The sequence below is a fragment of the Salvelinus namaycush genome, chromosome 37, assembly GCF_016432855.1.
Source record: "Salvelinus namaycush isolate Seneca chromosome 37, SaNama_1.0, whole genome shotgun sequence".
NCBI lineage: Eukaryota > Metazoa > Chordata > Actinopteri > Salmoniformes > Salmonidae > Salvelinus > Salvelinus namaycush.
The window spans coordinates 2388332-2407943 of record NC_052343.1 but is presented as its reverse complement, the minus strand read 5'-3'; the positions used below and the strand labels follow the sequence as shown (position 1 = coordinate 2407943).

The 19612-nt window shown below is 43.9% G+C and overlaps 1 protein-coding gene across 1 annotated transcript in view; it reads left to right on the top strand.

The window, feature by feature from the left end:
* ptprub (protein tyrosine phosphatase receptor type Ub) overlaps window positions 1-19612 on the top strand; it is a 259721-nt gene that overhangs the window by 103102 nt on the left and 137007 nt on the right. Inside the window, exons 4-6 of the mRNA XM_038977378.1 lie at window positions 1046-1127; window positions 6509-6624; window positions 11189-11363. Of these exons, the coding sequence (XP_038833306.1) occupies window positions 1046-1127; window positions 6509-6624; window positions 11189-11363 (373 nt within the window). The remainder of the gene's footprint in view (window positions 1-1045; window positions 1128-6508; window positions 6625-11188; window positions 11364-19612) is intronic.

Here is a 19612-nt window from a genome sequence, read left to right as displayed (position 1 = left end):
ATGTTTTACCCGCTATAACACTTTCAATAACTTTGTAGAACAGTCCTTTATGCCAAATAAAATCAAATGCTTTTTGGAAACCTAAATGTTGGACTTATTTTCATGGACAAGTTTATCTATCAGGGTGGGCAGGGTGTAAATATGATCAATCGTGCAATGTTTTGTTATAATTCCAAATTGGATTTTATTCAAGACATTGTGCTTATTAAGGACGTTTAGAAGTCTTACATGTTAAGGACACCTGCTCTTTCCATGATATAGATTGAACAGGTGAATCTAGGTGAAAGCTGTGATCCCTTGTTGATGTCACTTGTTATGAAAGACAGGTTAAAGAAGGATTTTTAAGCCTTAAGACAATTGAGACATGGATTGTGTATGTGTGCCATTCAGAGTGTGAATAAGCAAGACAAAAGACTTAAGTGCCTTTGAACGGGGTATGGTAGAAGGTTCCAGGCGCACCGGTTTGTGTCAAGAACTGCAGCGCTGCTGGGTTTTTCACACTCAACAGTTTCCCGTGTGTATCAAGAATGGTCCACCACTCAAAGGACATCCAGCCAACTTGACACAACTGTGGGAAGCATTGGAGTCAACATGGGACGGCATCCCTGTGGAACGCTTTCGACACCTTGTAGAGTCCATGCCCTGACTAATTGAGGCTGTTCTGAAGGAGAGGGGGAGGGGTGGGGGTGCAACTTCAATTTTAGGAAGGCGTTCCTAATGTTTTGAATACTCAGTGTATAGTACTACAGAACCAGGTTACTGTTTATACAAATACCTCTGTAATTGTTAGGGTCAAATTTGTATCCATTCTTAAAGATTTAGGTCCTCTCTTTTTCCCTACCCTATCTTATCGGTCAGTAACTGTGCAATGAATTGTGTAGAGCTTTGTGATAATAAGTAAGATCTCTGCCTCAGGAGGAGGACAGTTTGATTTGATGCAAATGCCTCAATTGTATAAAGGATAACAGCAATCAAAGATTTTATCTTGTTTCAAGATTTATCACTCCAAGCTATCTCACTTTTTTGTTTTTATTCTACTTCCCAGGTCCTGATCGAAGCAACTGTTTCCAGGGAGCGGCGAGGCTACATCGCCATGGATGACATCATGCTCCTGACCTATCCCTGTTGTGAGTACCATCACCGATGTAAAAGAGGAGGGAGGTGGTTGGGGATTAAGGAGCAGTATAAAATAGAAAATGTAGAGACATCTATATACCGGAAAGAGAGTGAAATGTAGAGAGTTAGTTACATATGATAAAGAGGAGGAGAATGCTAATGGAAGCTTGACCTTTTCATTGGTTGATTGCAATAGGGGTCCAGGTTTGATGTGAATGACATTTTCCCCAAACACTCTTCAGCTCCAGCCATTCCCCTGTGATTTAGTCTCAAGACCACTCATAATGTACCCAAATGACTCAAGGTTAGAGATGGGAAAATAGAAACCTCTTTCTGATTTATCCCACCAAGTAAATGAACCCTCTAAGTATGCAGAACATAGTTATAAACAGCCCTTTACCTCTTCTCTCCTCTGTATTTTATACTGTATTATATAAAGTGATTATTGTATTGTTGTGTTTGTATTTTTTTTTTTAAATGTAGCGCTCATCTGTGAAAGAGACCTTGCTCTCAGCATATCTACCTCTCAAAATAAATGTTAAATAAGATATTATCCATTAGTTGCCTTGGAGTTGCCATTTTTTAGGTACATTTTCTAGAATGAAATGGCAAAATGTGTCTTTTGCGAAAGCTGTTCCTCTAGGAGGAGACCTGTGGTGGTTTTGTCACTAGGTGGTTTCCCACTGCTGTTATACAGTGGTTAAGGCTGTCTGTGTGTACACTGTGTACCTGGGATAACACAGGCTTAGTGTGCTATCAATCCTATAGGAGTAGAAAAGTCATGGGAAAAGCGGTAACGACAGTGGCTAACACTACGTGAGCTTAAACCCTGGACAAAGCTTCTCCCTCCCTGTGACATGTTTGCCCTCCGACATACTGCTGATCAAAAGTGATCTGCCAGCTCACTAATTTGGAATTCGGTTAACACCTTTAGTCCAGTTACAGTTGAAGGTGGAAGTTTACATACACCTTAGCCAAATACATTTAAACTCAGTTTTCCACAATTCCTGACATTTAATCAGAGTAAAAATTCCCTGTCTTATGTCAGTTAGGATCACCACTTTATTTTAAGAATGTGAAATGTCAGAATAATAGTAGAGAGAATGATTTATTTCAGCTTTTATTTCTTTCATCACATTCCCAGTGGGTTAGAAGTTTACATACACTCAATTAGTATTTGGTAGCATTGCCTTTAAATTGTTGAACTTGGGTCAAACGGTTCGGGTAGCCTTCCACAAGCTTCCCACAATAAGTTGGGTGAATTTTAGCCCATTCCTCCTGACAGAGCTGGTGTAACTGAGTCAGGTTTGTAGGCCTCCATGCTCATACACGCTTTTTCAGTTTTCAAGTTTTCTATAGGATTGAGGTCAGGGCTTTGTGATGGCCACTCCAATAATTAAGCCATTTTGCCACAACTTTGGAAGTGTGCTTGGGGTCATTGTCCATTTGGAAGACCCATTTGCGACCAAGCTTTAACTTCCTGACTGATGTCTTGAGATGTTGCTTCAATATAGCCACATCATTTTACTTCCTCATGATGCCATTTATTTTGTGAAGTGCACCAAGCCCTCCTGCAGAAAATAACCCCCACAAGATGATGCTGCCACCCCCGTGCTTCACGGTTAGAATGGTGTTCTTCAGCTTGCAAGCCTCCCGCTTTTTCCTCCAAACATAACGATGGTCATTATGGCCAAACAGTTCTATTTTTGTTTCATCAGACCAGAAGACATTTCTCCACAAAGTACGATCTTTGTCCCCATGTGCAGTTGCAAACCGTAGTCTGGCTTTTTTATGGCGGTTTTGGAGCAGTGGCTTCTTCCTTGCTGAGCAGCCTTTCAGGTTATGTTGATATGAGCCAGTTTACAATTGGCTCATTCATCCCCCTCCTCTCCCCTGTAACTATTCCCCAGGTCGTTGCTGCAAATGAGAACGTGTTCTCAGTCAACTTACCTGGTAAAATAACGGTAAAATAAAAAATAAAATAAAAAAAATATAGAACTTGTTTTACTGTGGATATAGATACTTTGTATCTGTTCCCTCCAGCATCTTGACAAGGTCCTTTGCTGTTGTTCTGGGATTGATTTGCACTTTTTGCACCAAAGTACGTTCATCTCTAGGGGACAGAATGCGTCTCCTTCCTGAGCGGTATGACGGCTGCGAGGTCCCATGGTGTTTATACTTGCGTACTATTTTTTGTACAGATGAACATGGTACCTTCAGGCGTTTGGAAATTGCTCCCAAGGATGAACCAGACTTGTGGAGGTCTGCAATTGTTTTTCTGAGGTCTTGGCTGATTTCTTTGATTTTCCCATGATGCCAAGCAAAGAGGCACTGAGTTTAGGTAGGCCTTGAAATACATCCACAGGTACACTTCCAATTGACTCAAATGATGTCGATTAGCCTATCAGAAGCTTCTAAAGCCATGACATCATTTTCAGGAATTTTATGTGTTTAAAAGCACAGTCAACTTAGCGTATGTAAACTTCTGACCCACTGGAATTGTGATACAGTGAATTATAAGTGAAATAATCTGTCTGTAAACAATTGTTGGAAAATTACTTGTCATGCACAAAGTAGATGTCCTATCCGACTTGCCAAAACCATAGTTTGTTAACAAGAAATGTGTGGAGTGGTTGAAAAACAAGTTTTAATGAGTCCAACCTAAGTGTATGTAAACTTCCGACTTCAATTGTAGATATAAGTGACTTGTGCGTGAGGTGAGGATATACTCTGGGCTTTTTTTTCCTTGTCATGAGGGTTTCGGTACAGTGTTAATTGGAGGATCATTTTTTAGCATGGGTTTTTGTATACTGAACACAATTTTAAACGCAACATGCAACAGAGTTACAGTTCATAGACGGAAATCAGTCAATTGAATAAGTTCATTAGGCCCTGATCAGCCATGGGTGGGCCTGGGAGGTTATATGCCCACCCACTTGGGAGCCAGGTCCAGCCAATCTGAATGAGTTTTTCCCCACAAAAGGGCTTTATTACTGACAGAAATCCTCCGCAGCACCCCTCCCTCCCACTCCTCAGACGATCCTGCAGGTGAAGAAGCCAGATGTGAAGGTCCTGGGCTGGCGCGGTTACACTTGGTCTGCGGTTGTGAGGCCGGTTGATTGTAATTCTCTAAAACGACGCTGGAGGCGGCTTATGGTAGAGAAATACACATTCAATTCTCTAGCACCATCTCTGTTGGACATTCCTGCAGTCAGCATGCCTTTTGCACGCTCCCTCAAAACTTGTGGCATTGTGTTGTGTGACAAAACTGCACATTTTAGAGTGCATTTTATTGTCCCCAGCACAAGGTTCACCTGTGTAATGATCATGCTGTTTAATCAGCTTCTTGATATGTCACACCTATCAGGTGAATGGATTATCTTGGCAAGGGAGAAATGCTCACTAACAGGGATGTAAACAAACAAACATTTTTGAGAAAAAGCTATTTGTGGATATGGAACATTTTTGGGAATTTTTATTTTAGCTCATGAAAAATGTTACCAACACTTTACATGTTGCGTTTATATTTTTGTTCAGTATAGACACCACATGCCATGGAGACCGGCAGGGATTTCAATCAGAGATGCTGACTGTGTCCCTGCCTAGCCACCCAGTGGTTCCCCGCGTTTCCCATGGAGAGCAGATGGTATCTTCTACACCCCCCCCCCCCCCCCCAGTGCTACCATTAAATAATTTTGACTGTCATCAGGACCTGCGCATGGTACTGTCTATGGTGGCACACGGCCAGCCTGCACCATTTGTCACAAGGAAAGGAGACAAATGCGAAGAGAAAAAAAAGAAGAAAGGCCACCAAGCTCCTTCCTTCTTGCAAATTCTAGTTGGAACTGCTAAGCACGCATGACATTTCTCTTGTTGTCTCCAAAGTCCTAGTCTTTGACTCTGAAACCAGTGTTGCAGTCAAATTAAATATTTATCATGGTAAAGAGTCCCCGGGATGTTATCTGACACATTTATACTACCAAGTTTTGTAGTGAACAGAAGGACCTGTTTTTTTTTTATCACATTCGTTTTTTGTGTTTGTTTATGCTGGCTCATAGCTACGATGAATTATGAATTGACCTTAGACGGGGGACTCGTCCATGGGAAACATGACCACCTGTGGACTACAAACACAAGAGGCATCCCCGCCTCTCCCCCCTGCCTATTGACACAAAGTAGATCAACAAATTCTCTCTCTCTCCCAGAAAGCAACAGTGTAATGAAACACTGAACATGGAAGAGCAGGAATTGAAACATTCGCCTCCCTCTTTTTGATTTCACTACCACTCCACCACGAAAGTAACGTATCCTGTCTAGGTTGGGTTGTCCTCCGTTTTGTGGTGATGATAGCCTGTGCTGGAGGCTCTAACCCAGTGGTTAGGCTCTGCGGGAAGTCTGCCTCATAGAGCTGTGGAGGAGCAGGAGAGCTCCAGTGTTAATCACAGTGGAGCCGGATGGGATTGCTGCTGAGGAACCCACACTCTCACTGCGGAGCTCGATGCATCAAGCTGGGTTCTTATTAGAAGAGTACTGCTCTTCCATCAGCAACAATGTTCTTGAGCCTGATTTCGGGAATTGTCTGGGGATCTGGTTAAAGGATGTTCACCTAACTTGCGTTGATGCCTGTGTTATGACCTATCGCCACGGTGAAAGGTTGTCGAGAATAGTAGCCGCCAGCAATTCATTTCTAAGTTGTGTATCGGATGACTTCTCTTTGTGGGTTGATTGTAGGACAATAAAGGGAGAGAACAAGCGATATGTCAGTATGTCAGTGAGTCCTTCTCCAGCTGTGAGGTCCTCCATGGGTGACAATTAGTCTCTGGTTCTTATCTAATTAAACATGAACGTTTGAATTACGTTGTCGTATAATGTGAAAAGCTGCCGATGGTGACATTTCATACTTTCACACACTGGCAATGAAGCTGGAACAAAGTCCGATTGATGATCATTTAATGCAGCTCTTTAGAAATCACGAAATGTAGTATTTCATTTAACTATGCAAGTCAGTTAAGAACAAATTCTTATTTTACAATGACAGCCAACCCCGGCCAAACGCTCCCCTAACCCGGACGACGCTGGGGCAATTTTGCGCCACCCTATGGGACTCCTAATCACGGTCAGTTGTGATACAGTCCGGGATAGAACCAGGGTCTGTAGTGACGCCTCTTGCACTGAGATGCAGTGCCTTAGACCGCTGCGCCACTCGGGAGCCCTAGTATAGCTGCATAACCCTGAAATTGGAGGACATGGGCGTTTTGCCACACATAACTTCGTAACATGTATTTTAAATAAAAGCATTTATTTTGTTGGTCTGGCTGGCTGACATTGTGATTGGCTGTCTGTCACGGCACAGCAGTCATTTGATCTCTGCTCTCTCGCTCTGTTCCAACAGATAAGGCGCCCCACTTCTCCCGGCTGGGAGATGAGGAGGTCAACGCTGGGCAGAATGCCACCTTCCAGTGTGTGGCATCGGGCCGGGCATCGGAAGCTGAGAAGTTCCTACTGGAGGTCAGTGGGGATTTAGGGACACACCTGTAGTATTTATTTTCTTTCAAATACTTTTGAGAGTTTGATTGAGTCTGTCTGGAGTGCCAGGTGGGTTTGCACTTTTGGGTTCATTTTCAGCTATTCAATTGGTTCCTTTGAGCCAGGCAAGCTCAATCAAGCACAGCTGAAGTATTTCAAAGAAACCAAATACTATTTGAATGCAGGTCTCTTTGAGAATACCAGCACTTTTGAGTTCTACTTTAAGTGTATTTGTAGTCACGCCATTAAAGAGGGAAACTTGAAACGATGGGTCAGTGTCTTTGAATTATAAACATGCTTGTGTTAGTATTCAAATTCAGCAGAGCATTGGGGAGAGTTTTAATGCTACGCTCCAGCCTTGAAGACTCTCCAGCCCAGCACCTTTGAAAATCCAGTTTGCTCATGAAATCACAGTGCTCTGCTTTCTTCACAGCCTTCTTCCTTTATCCAAATAGAGGGCGCTGTTTTTAATACCCTTCTTTCCCACGTGTATGCTTTATTCATGCAAATTCCATCCCTCTGAAGGTCAGGAAGGCCACTGCAGTGTATGTCTGATTGAATAACATTCATTGGTTTTAAAAACATTACGTATGAAGGCCTGATGGAAGGCTTCAAAGAGCATTGTGATAGTCTTTTGTTTTCCAGGCTGTGTCTCTCACAGCAACTGCCAGACATCCACGACGCTTACCACCACCACAGTATGTGTTAATTACACCATGCAAGCCTCGAGGCGCAATGCACAACACCGTCTTCAACTTCGAGACCTCAAAGTAGCGGAGGCGTCCCTGTCCCTCCTTCAACGTTACAAAACCCTCTAACATCCGAGTGAGAATGATATCAAACAAACCATTTTGTCACATCACAAGGACAAGGACAGACGCCTCCAGTAGGGAGCTGTCATAACGGCACGAACATTCGCACCAATAACAAAAGTCCTCAAGGCTCTTCGATGCCTGCCTTCCCCAAACAGCATGAGGAGATACATGACTGGGTGTCACGGCTGCCATTCTAGATGAGGTTGCTTCCCCTCCCTGTTGTCTTGTTGTTTTCATTTGATTGTTGCATCTGCTGCGTGTACCAGCTGCGACCCAGTCTCACCATGCCAACTCCTGCCAGACTAAACAGATAATTTGGTCGTTTTCTCAGTAATTCGCTCCAGCCTGATAGTTTACATAATCCGTCTCAGGCTTATTTGATTAACCTGATTTCCCTAATATCCTTTTGTGGAGGGAGAAAAAACTAAATAGATAAAAGAAGTAAGCCAAGGGCAGTAGACACTGAAGTCTATGATTGAGGGTTTGGTTTGTTTTTGGTATGACCACCAGACCAGACTGGTTGACACTGCTTGACCCTAATCAGAGTTTGGGTGTTTTTGGTGTTTACTTGTGACAGTTGGGGCTTGTGTGGTCTGTGGCTTTCGAGAGCTTACAAACATACAGACAAGTCCACTGTGGCTTTGGACAGCACAACGACTTACACACATCCAGTCATCCCAAGCAAACAGAGAAGGGGCCTAGCTCATCCCACTTGCTTCCCGGAGGACCCCGGGCCTACGTCTTCTCTGAGACTGATTCTGTTTACTCACCAGTTGTTTTTCAATGAAAAAGAAAGGGAGAGAAGAATGTGTTGATAGGCAAGCCTGCTATTTCCCACACTGAAAAAGGCCTTGGCCTAAACGTTAGACTAATGTTAGGCTCAAGGTGGCCGGTGGTTGAGACTATAGGCTTGAAGGACACTTGTGGTTATAATGGAATAGAACAATGTGAGAAATGCCTTGGCAGGGTTCAGTGAGGTACCTCCTTTCATTCAACAACATCTCTACTGCAGCTTTCTTTCCCAGCACCAGTACTCTCTTTTGTTTTTGTTATTTTCTCTCCTGCGCTCTCTCTCTACCTTTGTCATGCCCACTCCTTCTCCGTGGTATATTCTGGCTTTGAAGAGCACTGGTGTCAGAGTAATTGTCTCTGTTTCGTTTCCCTTTGCTCTGTACCAAAACATGAAAGCTTACCCCCTGCTATTCATCTGCAAGACTACACATTAGAGTGACTACATGGTGAAACATTAAGCCCACCAGGCATGCACTTTTAGCTACTCATGTGGATTTAAATGTATTGGCTCCATAGTGTTTTGCAGAACTGTGTGAGTGCTGGGTGGTGATAACACCCTATATTGCTATAGTATGGACACACAAGAGGACTGACTACCGGCACCTGCGCTGAATTAACTAATGGCCCTCATAACCAACATTGCTCTCATAATCATTATTATCTTGACAAGATTTCATTTGTTTGTATTAAAGGATACCTGATTGTAATTGTACATGTTTAAATCAGAGGGATGTCCCCTGCCATTCAAATTTTAATTTTATGCTGCTGGACAATCATCCTTTTCAATCACTCAACTCAAATGGCCTGGATAGCAATAATTGAAACATATTTAGTTATTATGTTGTTAGCTGAGTGTCATGGGTCCACCAAGGGAACAATAATCTTACTATGCAGACTGCCTAAAATATGGCACTCCATTTAGCTGGTTTAAGAAGATGGAGCATGCACAAATATTGTGGATGTTGTTTCAAAGCCTAACACTACGAAATGGACAGTGCTTTTAAGGTGATGATTAATTCAAAACACCCATACGAATGTTAGAACTTATTGTGCAGCATTCCACAGGAATGTTGACGCCAATCATGTTGATGCCAATGTTTCCCACAGTTGTGTCAAGTTGGCTGGATGTCCTTTGGGTGGTGGACTATTCTTGATACGCACAGGAAACTATTGAGCTTGAAAGCCCAGCAGTATTGCCGTTCTTGACACAAACCGGTGCGCCTGGCACCTACTACCATACCCAAAGGCACTTAAATCTTTTGTCTTGCACGTTCATTCACCCTCTGAATAGCACACATACACAATCCATGTCTCAATTGTCTCAAGGCTTAAAAATCTTTCTTTAACCTGTCTCCTCCCCTTCATCTATACTGATTTGAATTGGATTTAACAGGTGACATCTATAAGGGATCATATATTTCACCTGGATTCACCTGGTCAGTATATGTCATGGAACGATCAATGTTTTGAGCCCAATCCCCCCCCCCCCAAAAAAAGCCTGAATTAAAATAATGATTGTGCCATTATACAATACATAGCCTAATAGCCAACTGCATATTACGCACGGCAGAAAGGTATCTCTATTTGAGTGCAAGTGCTCTACTATACTACCGGAGTAGTAACTTACCCAGGCATGATTGCAAAAAGAACTGTGGCAACGCGCCTCCATTCTCTATTTGAGTGCATACGGATGACATGTATTTTTACTCCTGGCCCTGTTCCTGCCTCTTTGATAATGAGCCATTTTAAATTGAAACAAATGTTTGTGTGTTCACACTCTCCACAGCCAATGTGAGTAAGACCTTTAAACAGGTCAACATTCACAAGGCCGCTGGGCCAGACGGATTAGCAGGATGTGTTAGCAAAGACAAGATTAAATTGAGAATAGTCTGATGGGTGAAAATATGATCACTTGATGAGAGAACAGCGTGCACACGTATGAGCAGCCTGAGGCAAGGAACAGATCACAATAGCCTATAGTCGCATCATGCAGTTTGTATCATTCGCAACTAAAGTTGCCAAATAAGTCTAGCGTATAGAACCTGGTTCAAATGATCACTTTTACGCTCAATATAGCCACTTCATATGCGCACTCGCTCCGGAATGGGAATTATATCCTTCTTACTAGAAAATCATATCATATAAAATAATGAAACAGGACTATTTTGTCTCCTAAATGAACTAGCCTATTGCCTATGGCATGGTGCAAAAATATATTTTCTTCATATCATAAGGTTTCTTTAGAGCTGCCTAAAATTAATGGATTTATTGTGATAGTGTATATTTAATGGATTTATTAGGCTTTTTAAAATGTAGACGTTCCAAAGGCGTACATCAGTGGCTTGTATGCTGCTTGTATGCGTAGAGGCCTTGAGATGCAGTTATTTACATGAAAATAACTGGCTGACAAAATGTTATGACTGCTACAGCACTACCCTTGCACTGCAAAGGCCGCGGCTTTTGTGGAGCAATAGGAAACGATGGTTCGTGGGAGGCAGTTGTTAATGTGTTCAGAGGGTCCCTGGTAAAAGCCCAGGTTGAGGGACGGAAGCAATACTCTTACATTGGATCACTCAGTTGGGCTTTGCACAGCTGCTGGGGTTGCTGTGGAGAAGGTTGTCAAAGGGTGAGTGTAACCGGTGTGAAATGGCTAGTCAGTTAGCGGTGCGTGCTAGTAGTGTTTCAATTGGTGACATCACTCGCTCTGAGACCTTGAAGTAGTTGCTTTGCTCTGCAAAGGCTGTGGCTTTTGTGGAGCGATATGTAACGATGCTTCATGGGAAGCAGTTGTTGATGTGATTCAAGCCCAGGTTGGGGCAAGCCGGGAAATGGCAGTAATACTGTTACATTTGCAGCTGTGTGTCTGTGTGCAAGAATGTGTTTGTGAGTGTGCTTGTTTATATCTGACCCATTCTGTTTTTTCTGTCCCGTCTCTCCAGAGGCACAGTGGGGACGTGATATCTACAGCCTTGGTCAAGCACCTGAGTCACCGGCGCTTTGTGGCATCATTCCAGGTGGACAGTGTACAGCGCAACGACCAGGACCTGTACCGATGTGTCACCCAGTCCGCCAGGGGCTCTGGGGTCTCCAACTTTGCTGAGCTCATCGTCAAAGGTAAGTACGCTCGCCATCAGTCATTGGGGGCGAGGCTAGGATCTCACAATATCCTGTACTGTAGGTCTATGAACAAAGGGTGAACTGAATAAAACTGATTTAGTTATGTTACTTTGTGTTAGCAAAAGTAGTAAATGTTGTAAATGAACATTTACATAATCTGTCATCAATCTACACATCCCACACACTTGTCAGCTGTGGCATAATTAAATCAACACATTGAAGTGCTTGATTGATATTATCATATAGACCAGGTATTCCCAAACTGGGGTATGTGCAATGTGGTCGGGGGTACGCCAAATAAAAATGTGATTCACATAGAATTATAATAATTTTGTTGTTGTAAATATCTTCACATTTTAAAACAGTCCATTTATATTTTCCAACGGGCTATACATTTTGATGAGTTTTTTTTCTCGCCTGAGTAGCCTCGTTTCACTGCCAAAAATAAAATGAAACCATCTAGTGTTCAGCGAAGTAACAACACAATGTCAAATACAGGTAGCCCAGTCAAATAAGTAACATCCAATCACATTAACCGTTACTCTCTCGCGGGAATTCCATTAACAGTCCGTATGTAGCCAAATGTAGCTGCTGCTCATTCCATTTGCTAAAAAAAACGGATAAATGGTTAAAAAAGTAAGGTCTGCGTCCATAGAGACACATACCAGCAGTACTACACCTGCACCTGTCGACGACACAAGTTGTTCTGCTTCCATGAGCACATCCAATGCTAGCATCAGTAATTCTACATTTATTGTTTGCCCAGCTAGCATGGACACTGACATTTGTGAATCTGATGCAGCCGAAGAGCTACTGCCCCCTAACCCGGGAAAGCATCAAACAACAGATCGGGACGTTGGACCATCGAAGAGGTGTAAATATGATGAGAACTACATTGATTTGGTGTTCACTTATATTGGGAGTAGTGCCTTTCCTCAGCCACAGTGTGTTATATGTGCAAAAGTATTATCTCACAACTCGATTAAACTCTTGCGCAGACATTTAGAAACAAAACATGCCAATTAGAAAAATGAGCCACATGAGTTTTTTGAGTGAGAATTAAGACGACTTTCGAGTAGTAAGACATGTAAAAAGCAACAGATACCATTAATTAGAAGGGGCTAGAAGTGTCTTATGTGGCGAGCTACTGAGTGGCTAGGACAGGCAAGCCCCATGCTATTGTGGAGGACTTAATTCTTCTTGCTGCCGTGGATATGGCTGGGACAATGCTGTGGGAAAAGGCCAAGAAAACTATACAGACAATGCCTTCAGCAAACAACACTGTTTCACGACACTCATCAGTGACATGGTAGCCAGTGAATTTTATGCGTTACAGCTGGATGAGTCAACAGACGTGGCAGGCCTGGCACAGCTCCTGACAAATGTCCGTTTGCTTTTATGGGGGTTCAATTAAGGAAGATATCCTCTTCTGCAAACCAGGACAACAGGAGAGGCTATTTTTAAAGTACTGGACAGCTTTGTGACATCAACTGGACTTTGGTGGTCAAGAGGTGTTGGTATCTGTACTGTTGGCACAAAAGCCATGACAGGGAGACATAGTGGAGTGGTAACGCGTGTGCAAGCAGTTGCCCCCGATGCCACTTGGGTACACTGCAGTATCAACTGAGAGGCTGTTGCTGCAAAGGGAATGCCTGACAGCTATAAAGACGTTTTAAACACTACAGTGAAAATGGTTAACTTTGTTAAAGCAACGTGAAGATGGCGCCGGAGGGTAGGGCTGCTGTCTTATCGGTTCTTAACCACCCATGCTATTTTTTTTTTTTTTTTTGCATTGTTCATAACTTGTTTTGTACATAATGTTGCTGCTACCGTCTCTTATGACCAAAAAGAGCTGCTGGACATTTCAACTCAGATTTTTCACCTCAAATTGGACGAGCAGTTTTTCTTCAATGAGTCGGACGGGAGGGATATACTACGGACACCCGACCAGGCACAGATCCCTGTGATTCGCTGGAAAGGGAAATGTAGGTTTCGTGGAAAGAGATCAGGATGCCTTGTGAGGATGAGGCGACAAGTGGCTAATCTGCCCTTGCCTTCCGTTCTGCTAGCTAACGTTCAATCGCTGGAAAATAAATGGGACGAACTGAAAGCACGTATATCCTACCAACGGGTCATAAAAAACTGTAATATATTATATTTCACCGAGTCGTGGCTGAACGACGACATTAAGAACATACAGCTGGCAGGTTACACACTCTATCGGCAGGACAGAACAGCAGCCTCTGGTAATACACCAGGCGGGGGCCTATGCATATTTGTAAACAATAGCTGCTGCACGATATCTAAGGAAGTCTCAGGGTTTTGCTCGCCGGAGGTAGAGCACTATCTACCTAGATAGTTTTCATCAGTGTTTTTCGTAGCTGTCTACATACCACCACAGACAGATGCTGGCACTAAAATCACACACAATGAGCTGTATTCTGTCATAAGCAAACAGGAAAATGCTCATCCACAGGCGGTGCTCCTATTGGCCGGGGACTTTAATGCAGGGAAACTTAAATCCATTTTACCTAATTTCTATCAGCATGTTAAATGTGCAACCAGAGGGGAAAAAATGCAACACCACCTTTACTTCACACACAGAGATGCGTACAAAGCTCTCCCTCGCCCTCAATTTGGCAAATCTGACCATAACTCTATCCTCCTGATTCCTGCTTACAAGCAAAAATTAAAGCAGGAAGCACCAGTGACTCGGTCTTTTAAAAAGTGATCAGATGAAGCAGATGCTAAGCTACAAAACTGTTTTGCAAGCACAGACTGGAATATGTTCCGGGATTCTTCCGATGGCATTGAGGAGTACACCACATTAGTCACTGGCTTTGTCAATAAGTGCATCGAGGAAGTCGTCCCCACAGTGACTGTACATACATACTCCAACCAGAAGCCATGGATTACAGGCAACATTCACACTGAGATGTGTACCCCGAGCATGCGCTGACCAACTGGCAAATGTCTTCACTGACATTTTCAACCTCTCCCTGTCTGAGTCTGTAATACCAACATTTTTCAAGCAGACCACCATAGTCCCTGTGCCCAAGAACACTAAGGTAACCTACATAAATGACTACCGGCCCTTAGCACTCACGTCTGTAGCCATGAAATGCTTTGAAAGGCTGGTCATGGCTCACATCAACACCATTATCCCAGAAACCCTAGACCCACTCGAATTTGCATACCGCCCCAACAGATCCACAGATGATGCACTCTATTGCACTCCACCCTGCCCTTTCCCACCTGGACAAAAGGAACACCTATGTGAGAATGCTGTTTATTGACTACAGCTCAGTGTTCAACATCATAGTGCCCTCAAAGCTCATCACTAAGCTAAGGACCCTGGGATTGAACACCTCCCTCTGCAACTGGATCCTGGACTTCCTGACGGGCCGCCCCCAGGTGGTAAAGGTAGGTAACAACACATCCGCCACGCTGATCCTCAACAGGGGTGCCCCTCAGGGGTGCGTGCTCAGTTCCATCCTGTACTCCCTGGTTCACTCATGACTGCACGGCCAGGCTTGACTCCAACACCATCATTAAGCTTGCTGATGGCAAAACAGTAATAGGCCTGATCACCGACAACGATGAGACAGCCTATTGGGAGGAGGCCAGAGACCTGACCGTGTGGTGCAAGGACAACAACCTCTCCCTTAACGTGATGAAGACTAAGGAGATGATTGTGGACTACAGGAAAAGGAGGACCGAGCACGCCTCTGTTCTCATTGACTGGACTGTAGTGGAGCAGGTTGAGAGCTTCAAGTTCCTTGGCGTCCACATCACCAACAAACGAACATGGTCCAAGTAATCCAAGACAGTCGTGAAGAGGGCACGACAAAACCTATTCTCCCTCAGGAGACTGAAAAGATTTGGCATGGGTCCTCAGATCCTCAAAAGGTTTTACAGCTGCACCATCGAGAGCATCCTGACTGGTTGATTCACTGCTGGTATGGCAACTGCTCGGCCTCGGACCGCAAGGCACTACAAATGGTAGTGCGTACGGCCCAGTACATCATCGGGGCCAAGCTTCCTGCCATCCAGGACCTCTATACCAGGCGGTGTCAGAGGAAGGCCCATAAAATTGTCAAAGACTCCAGCCACCCTAGTCATAGACTGTTTTCTCTGCTACCGCACGGCAAGCGGTACCAGAGCACCAAGTCTAGGTCCAAGAGGCTTCTAAACAGCTTTTACCTCCAAGCCATAAGACTCCTGAACAGCTAATCAAATGGCTACCCAGACTATTTGCATTGCCCCCCCCCCCCCCCTTTTTACATTGCTGCTACTCTCTGTTATTACCAATGCATAGCCACTTTAATAACTCTACCTACATTTACATAATTACCTTAATTACCTCGACACCGGTGCCCCCCGCATATTGACTCTGTACCGGTACCCCCTGTATATAGCCCCACTATTGTTATTTACTACTGATCTTTAATGATTTGTTATTCTTATCTCTTACTTTTTTAGGGATTTTCTTAAACTGCATTCTTGGTTAAGGTCTTGTAAGTAAGCATTTCACTGTAAGGTCTGTTGTATTCGGCGCATGTGACAAATACAATTTGATTTGATTTGATTTTCAACCTGTTTATTTTCTGCACTATACAATGATATGGGCAGCAACCATGTTACGCTATTACAACATACAGAAGTACGCTGGTTATCAAGGGGCAAAGTATTGACACATTTTTTTGAAGAGACGAGCTTAAAGTTTTCTTTACTGACCATAATTTTCACTTGTCTGACCGCTTGCATGATGACGAGTTTCTCACACGACTGGCCTATATGGGTGATGTTTTTTCTCGCCTGAATGATCTGAATCTAAGATGACAGGGAATCTCCGCAACTATATTCAATGTGCGGGACATAATTGAGGCTATGATGAATAAGTTGGAGCTCTTCTCTGTCTCTGCATTAACAAGGACAACACACAGGTCTTTCCATCATTGTATGATTTTTGTGTGCAAATGAACTCAAGCTTACGGACAATGGAAAATGTGATATAGCGAGTGAGTTGGGTGCGCTATTACGCAGGTACTTTACCGAAACTGATGACACAAACAACTGGATTCGTTATCCCTTTCATGCCCTGCCTCCAGTCCACTTACCGATATCTGAACAAGAGAGCCTCATCGAAATTGCAACTGTCGGTTCTGAGAAGATTGAATTTAATCAGAAGCCACTGCCAGATTTCTGGATTGGGCTGCGCACAGCGTGTCTTGCCTTGGAAAATCGCGCTGTTAAGACACTGATGCCCTTTGCAACCACGCACCTATGTGAGAGTGGATTCCCTGCCCTCACGAGCATGAAAACTAAATACAGGCACAGACTGTGTGTGGAAAATGATTTAAGACTGAAACTCTCTCCAATATAACCCAACATTGCAGAGTTGTTTGCTTCCTTTCAAGCACACCCTTCTCATTAACCTGTGGTGAGTTATTCACCATTTTTAATGAACAAATAAGGTTTTATATGTAAGATAGTAAAAAAAAGAGCAAAATGATTGACTTTTTATTATATTATTATTTGTACCCTGGTCCTATAAGAGCTCTTTGTCACTTCCCACGAGCCGGTAGGTGACAAAAACTCACACTCATTCTTATGTTTAATAAATGTATCGTATAGTGTGTGTGCCAGGCTTACAGCGATGGCAAAAAACAACATTTGAGAGTGCACTGACCCTGGTGCTAGAGGGGGTAAGCAGCTGGAGGTTGAATGTTTGAAGGGGTACGGGACCATACAAAGTTTGGGAACCACTGATATAGACTATGATGCATGCGCTATCGTAAGCAATGCACATCCTTCAAATACAATAATTGTAACTCCAAATATGTATATGGACACTATAAATAAAAACAAAATATGTTTTATTGTCACATACAATAAAACAGTTAAGTGCCTTGCTCAAGGACACATCGACAGACTTTTTACCATAAGTATTCGAACCAGCAACCATTTGGTTACTGCCCCAACCACTAAATACCTGCTGCCTATAGCACTCCATTCAATTAAGAAATATGTCTGTGTTAATATCTTGGGACTGTCACCAAGGGGTGAATCATGTGTTTGTTTTAATTGACTGTGTTTTGTATCTTAATGTGTATTTCATGGAAAGGGAAAGGGGGATGCCTGCCTTCAACTGAAATGTGTCTTCCTCATTTAACTCAACCACTCTGAATCAGCAGGTCTGGGACAGGTAGCACGTCCGGTGAACAGGTCAGGGTTCCATAGCCGCAGGCAGAACAGTTGAAACTGGAGCAGCAGCACAGCCAGGTGGACTGGGGACACCAAGGAGTCATCAGGCTAGGTAGTCCTGAGGCATGGTCCTAGGGCTCAGGTCCTCCGAGAGAGAGAAAGAAAGAAAGAGAGAGAGAAAAAGAAAGAGAAAAAGAGAGAAAGAGAGAGATAATTAGAGAGAGCATACTTAAATTCACACAGGACACCGGATAAGACAGAAGAAATACTCCAGATATAACAGACTGACTTTAGCCACCCGACACATAAACTACTGCAGCATAAATACTGGGGGCTGAGACAGGAGGGGTCGGGAGACACTGTGGCCTCATCCGACGATACCCCCGGACAGGGCCAAACAGGCAGGATATAACCCCACCCACTTTGCCAAAGCACAGCCCCCACACCACTAGAGGGATATCTTCAACCACCAACTTACCATCCTGAGACAAGGCCGACTATAGCCCACAAAGATCTCCGCCACGGCACAACCCAAGGGGGGCGCCAACTCGGACAGGAAGATCACGTCAGTGACTCAACCCACTCAAGTGATGCACCCCTCCTAGGGACGGCATGGAAGAGCAACAGTAAGCCAGTGACTCAGCCCCTGTAATAGGGTTAGAGGCAGAGAATCCCAGTGGAGAGAGGGGAACCGGCCAGGCAGAGACAGCAAGGACGGTTCGTTGCTCCAGTGCCTTTCCGTTCACCTTCACACTCCTGGGCCAGACTCAATCATAGGACCTACTGAAGAGATGAGTCTTCAATAAAGACTTAAAGGTTGAGACCGAGTCTGCGTCTCTCACATGGGAAGGCAGACCGTTCCATAAAAATGGAGCTCTATAGAAGAAAGCCCTGCCTCCAGCTGTTTGCTTAGACATTCTAGGGACAATAAGGAGGCCTGCGTCTTGTGACCGTAGTGTACGTGTAGGTATGTACGGCAGGACCAAATCGGAAAGATAGGTAGGAGCAAGCCCATGTAATGCTTTGTAGGATAGCAGTAAAACCTTGAAATCAGCCCTTGCCTTAACAGGAAGCCAGTGTAGAGAGGCTAGCACTGGAGTAATATGATCACATTTTTTGGTTCTAGTCAAGATTCTAGCAGCCGTCTTTAGCTGCCTTGTTCAGGGGCAGAACGACAGGATTTTACATTGTCAGCTCGGGGATTCGATCCAGCAACCTTTCGGTTACTGGCCCAACACTCTAACCACTAGGCTACCTGCCACCATGTGTATATTGTCTATATTTATGTTTGCCCGGTGTACTGTATGTGCTTGTTTTTGTATGGTGCAGGGCTCATTTGTAAAAGTGACTTTAGTCTCAATATGACTTCCCTGTTGAAATAAAGGTAAAGGTTAATAATACTGTTCCAGGCTGATCAGTAGAGCAGTGTTGGAGAGCTGATCTATTGGACTCCAATGTTGATCCAATATCTCTGCCCCTTCATATCGTGCTCTGCAGATGGCCCAACCTCAGTCCCATTACTCACTCTAACCCTAGAGCCCGACACTGCTCTGACAGCTCTTTGATGACACGGCTCAATAGGAGGGTTTGATGCCACGCCAGGCCACAATCCCTAAACCAGAGGAATGAGATGGAGAGGGAAATAAGGACATGGAGAAGTCCTATTCTACTCGTCTCCTCTAGTGCTTTGTATCCTTTGCATCAGCACTCCTTGAAACAGGCCTTGAAAGTAGGGAGAGGTGGTAGAGGGGAGGGAAAGAGGAGAGAGAGAGTAAGAAAAAAGAGAGGAGGGGGAGAGAGAATAAGTAACGGGGGGTTTGTGAAGTAGCACCAATCTAATCAATTGATAGTAGCACGGATTACGTTGAGTTTAGTGATACGTACCGTTTGGTGGATGACAGCACAGCCCCTAGCCAGACCAGCACAGAGCTCACACGGTGTCTGCCAGTAAGCAACAGCCTCAATCAATTCACAGACAGAGGGCCATACAATCTCCAAGTAATGTGCTCAGCTCCATAGAAAACTGTACAAAGAATTCT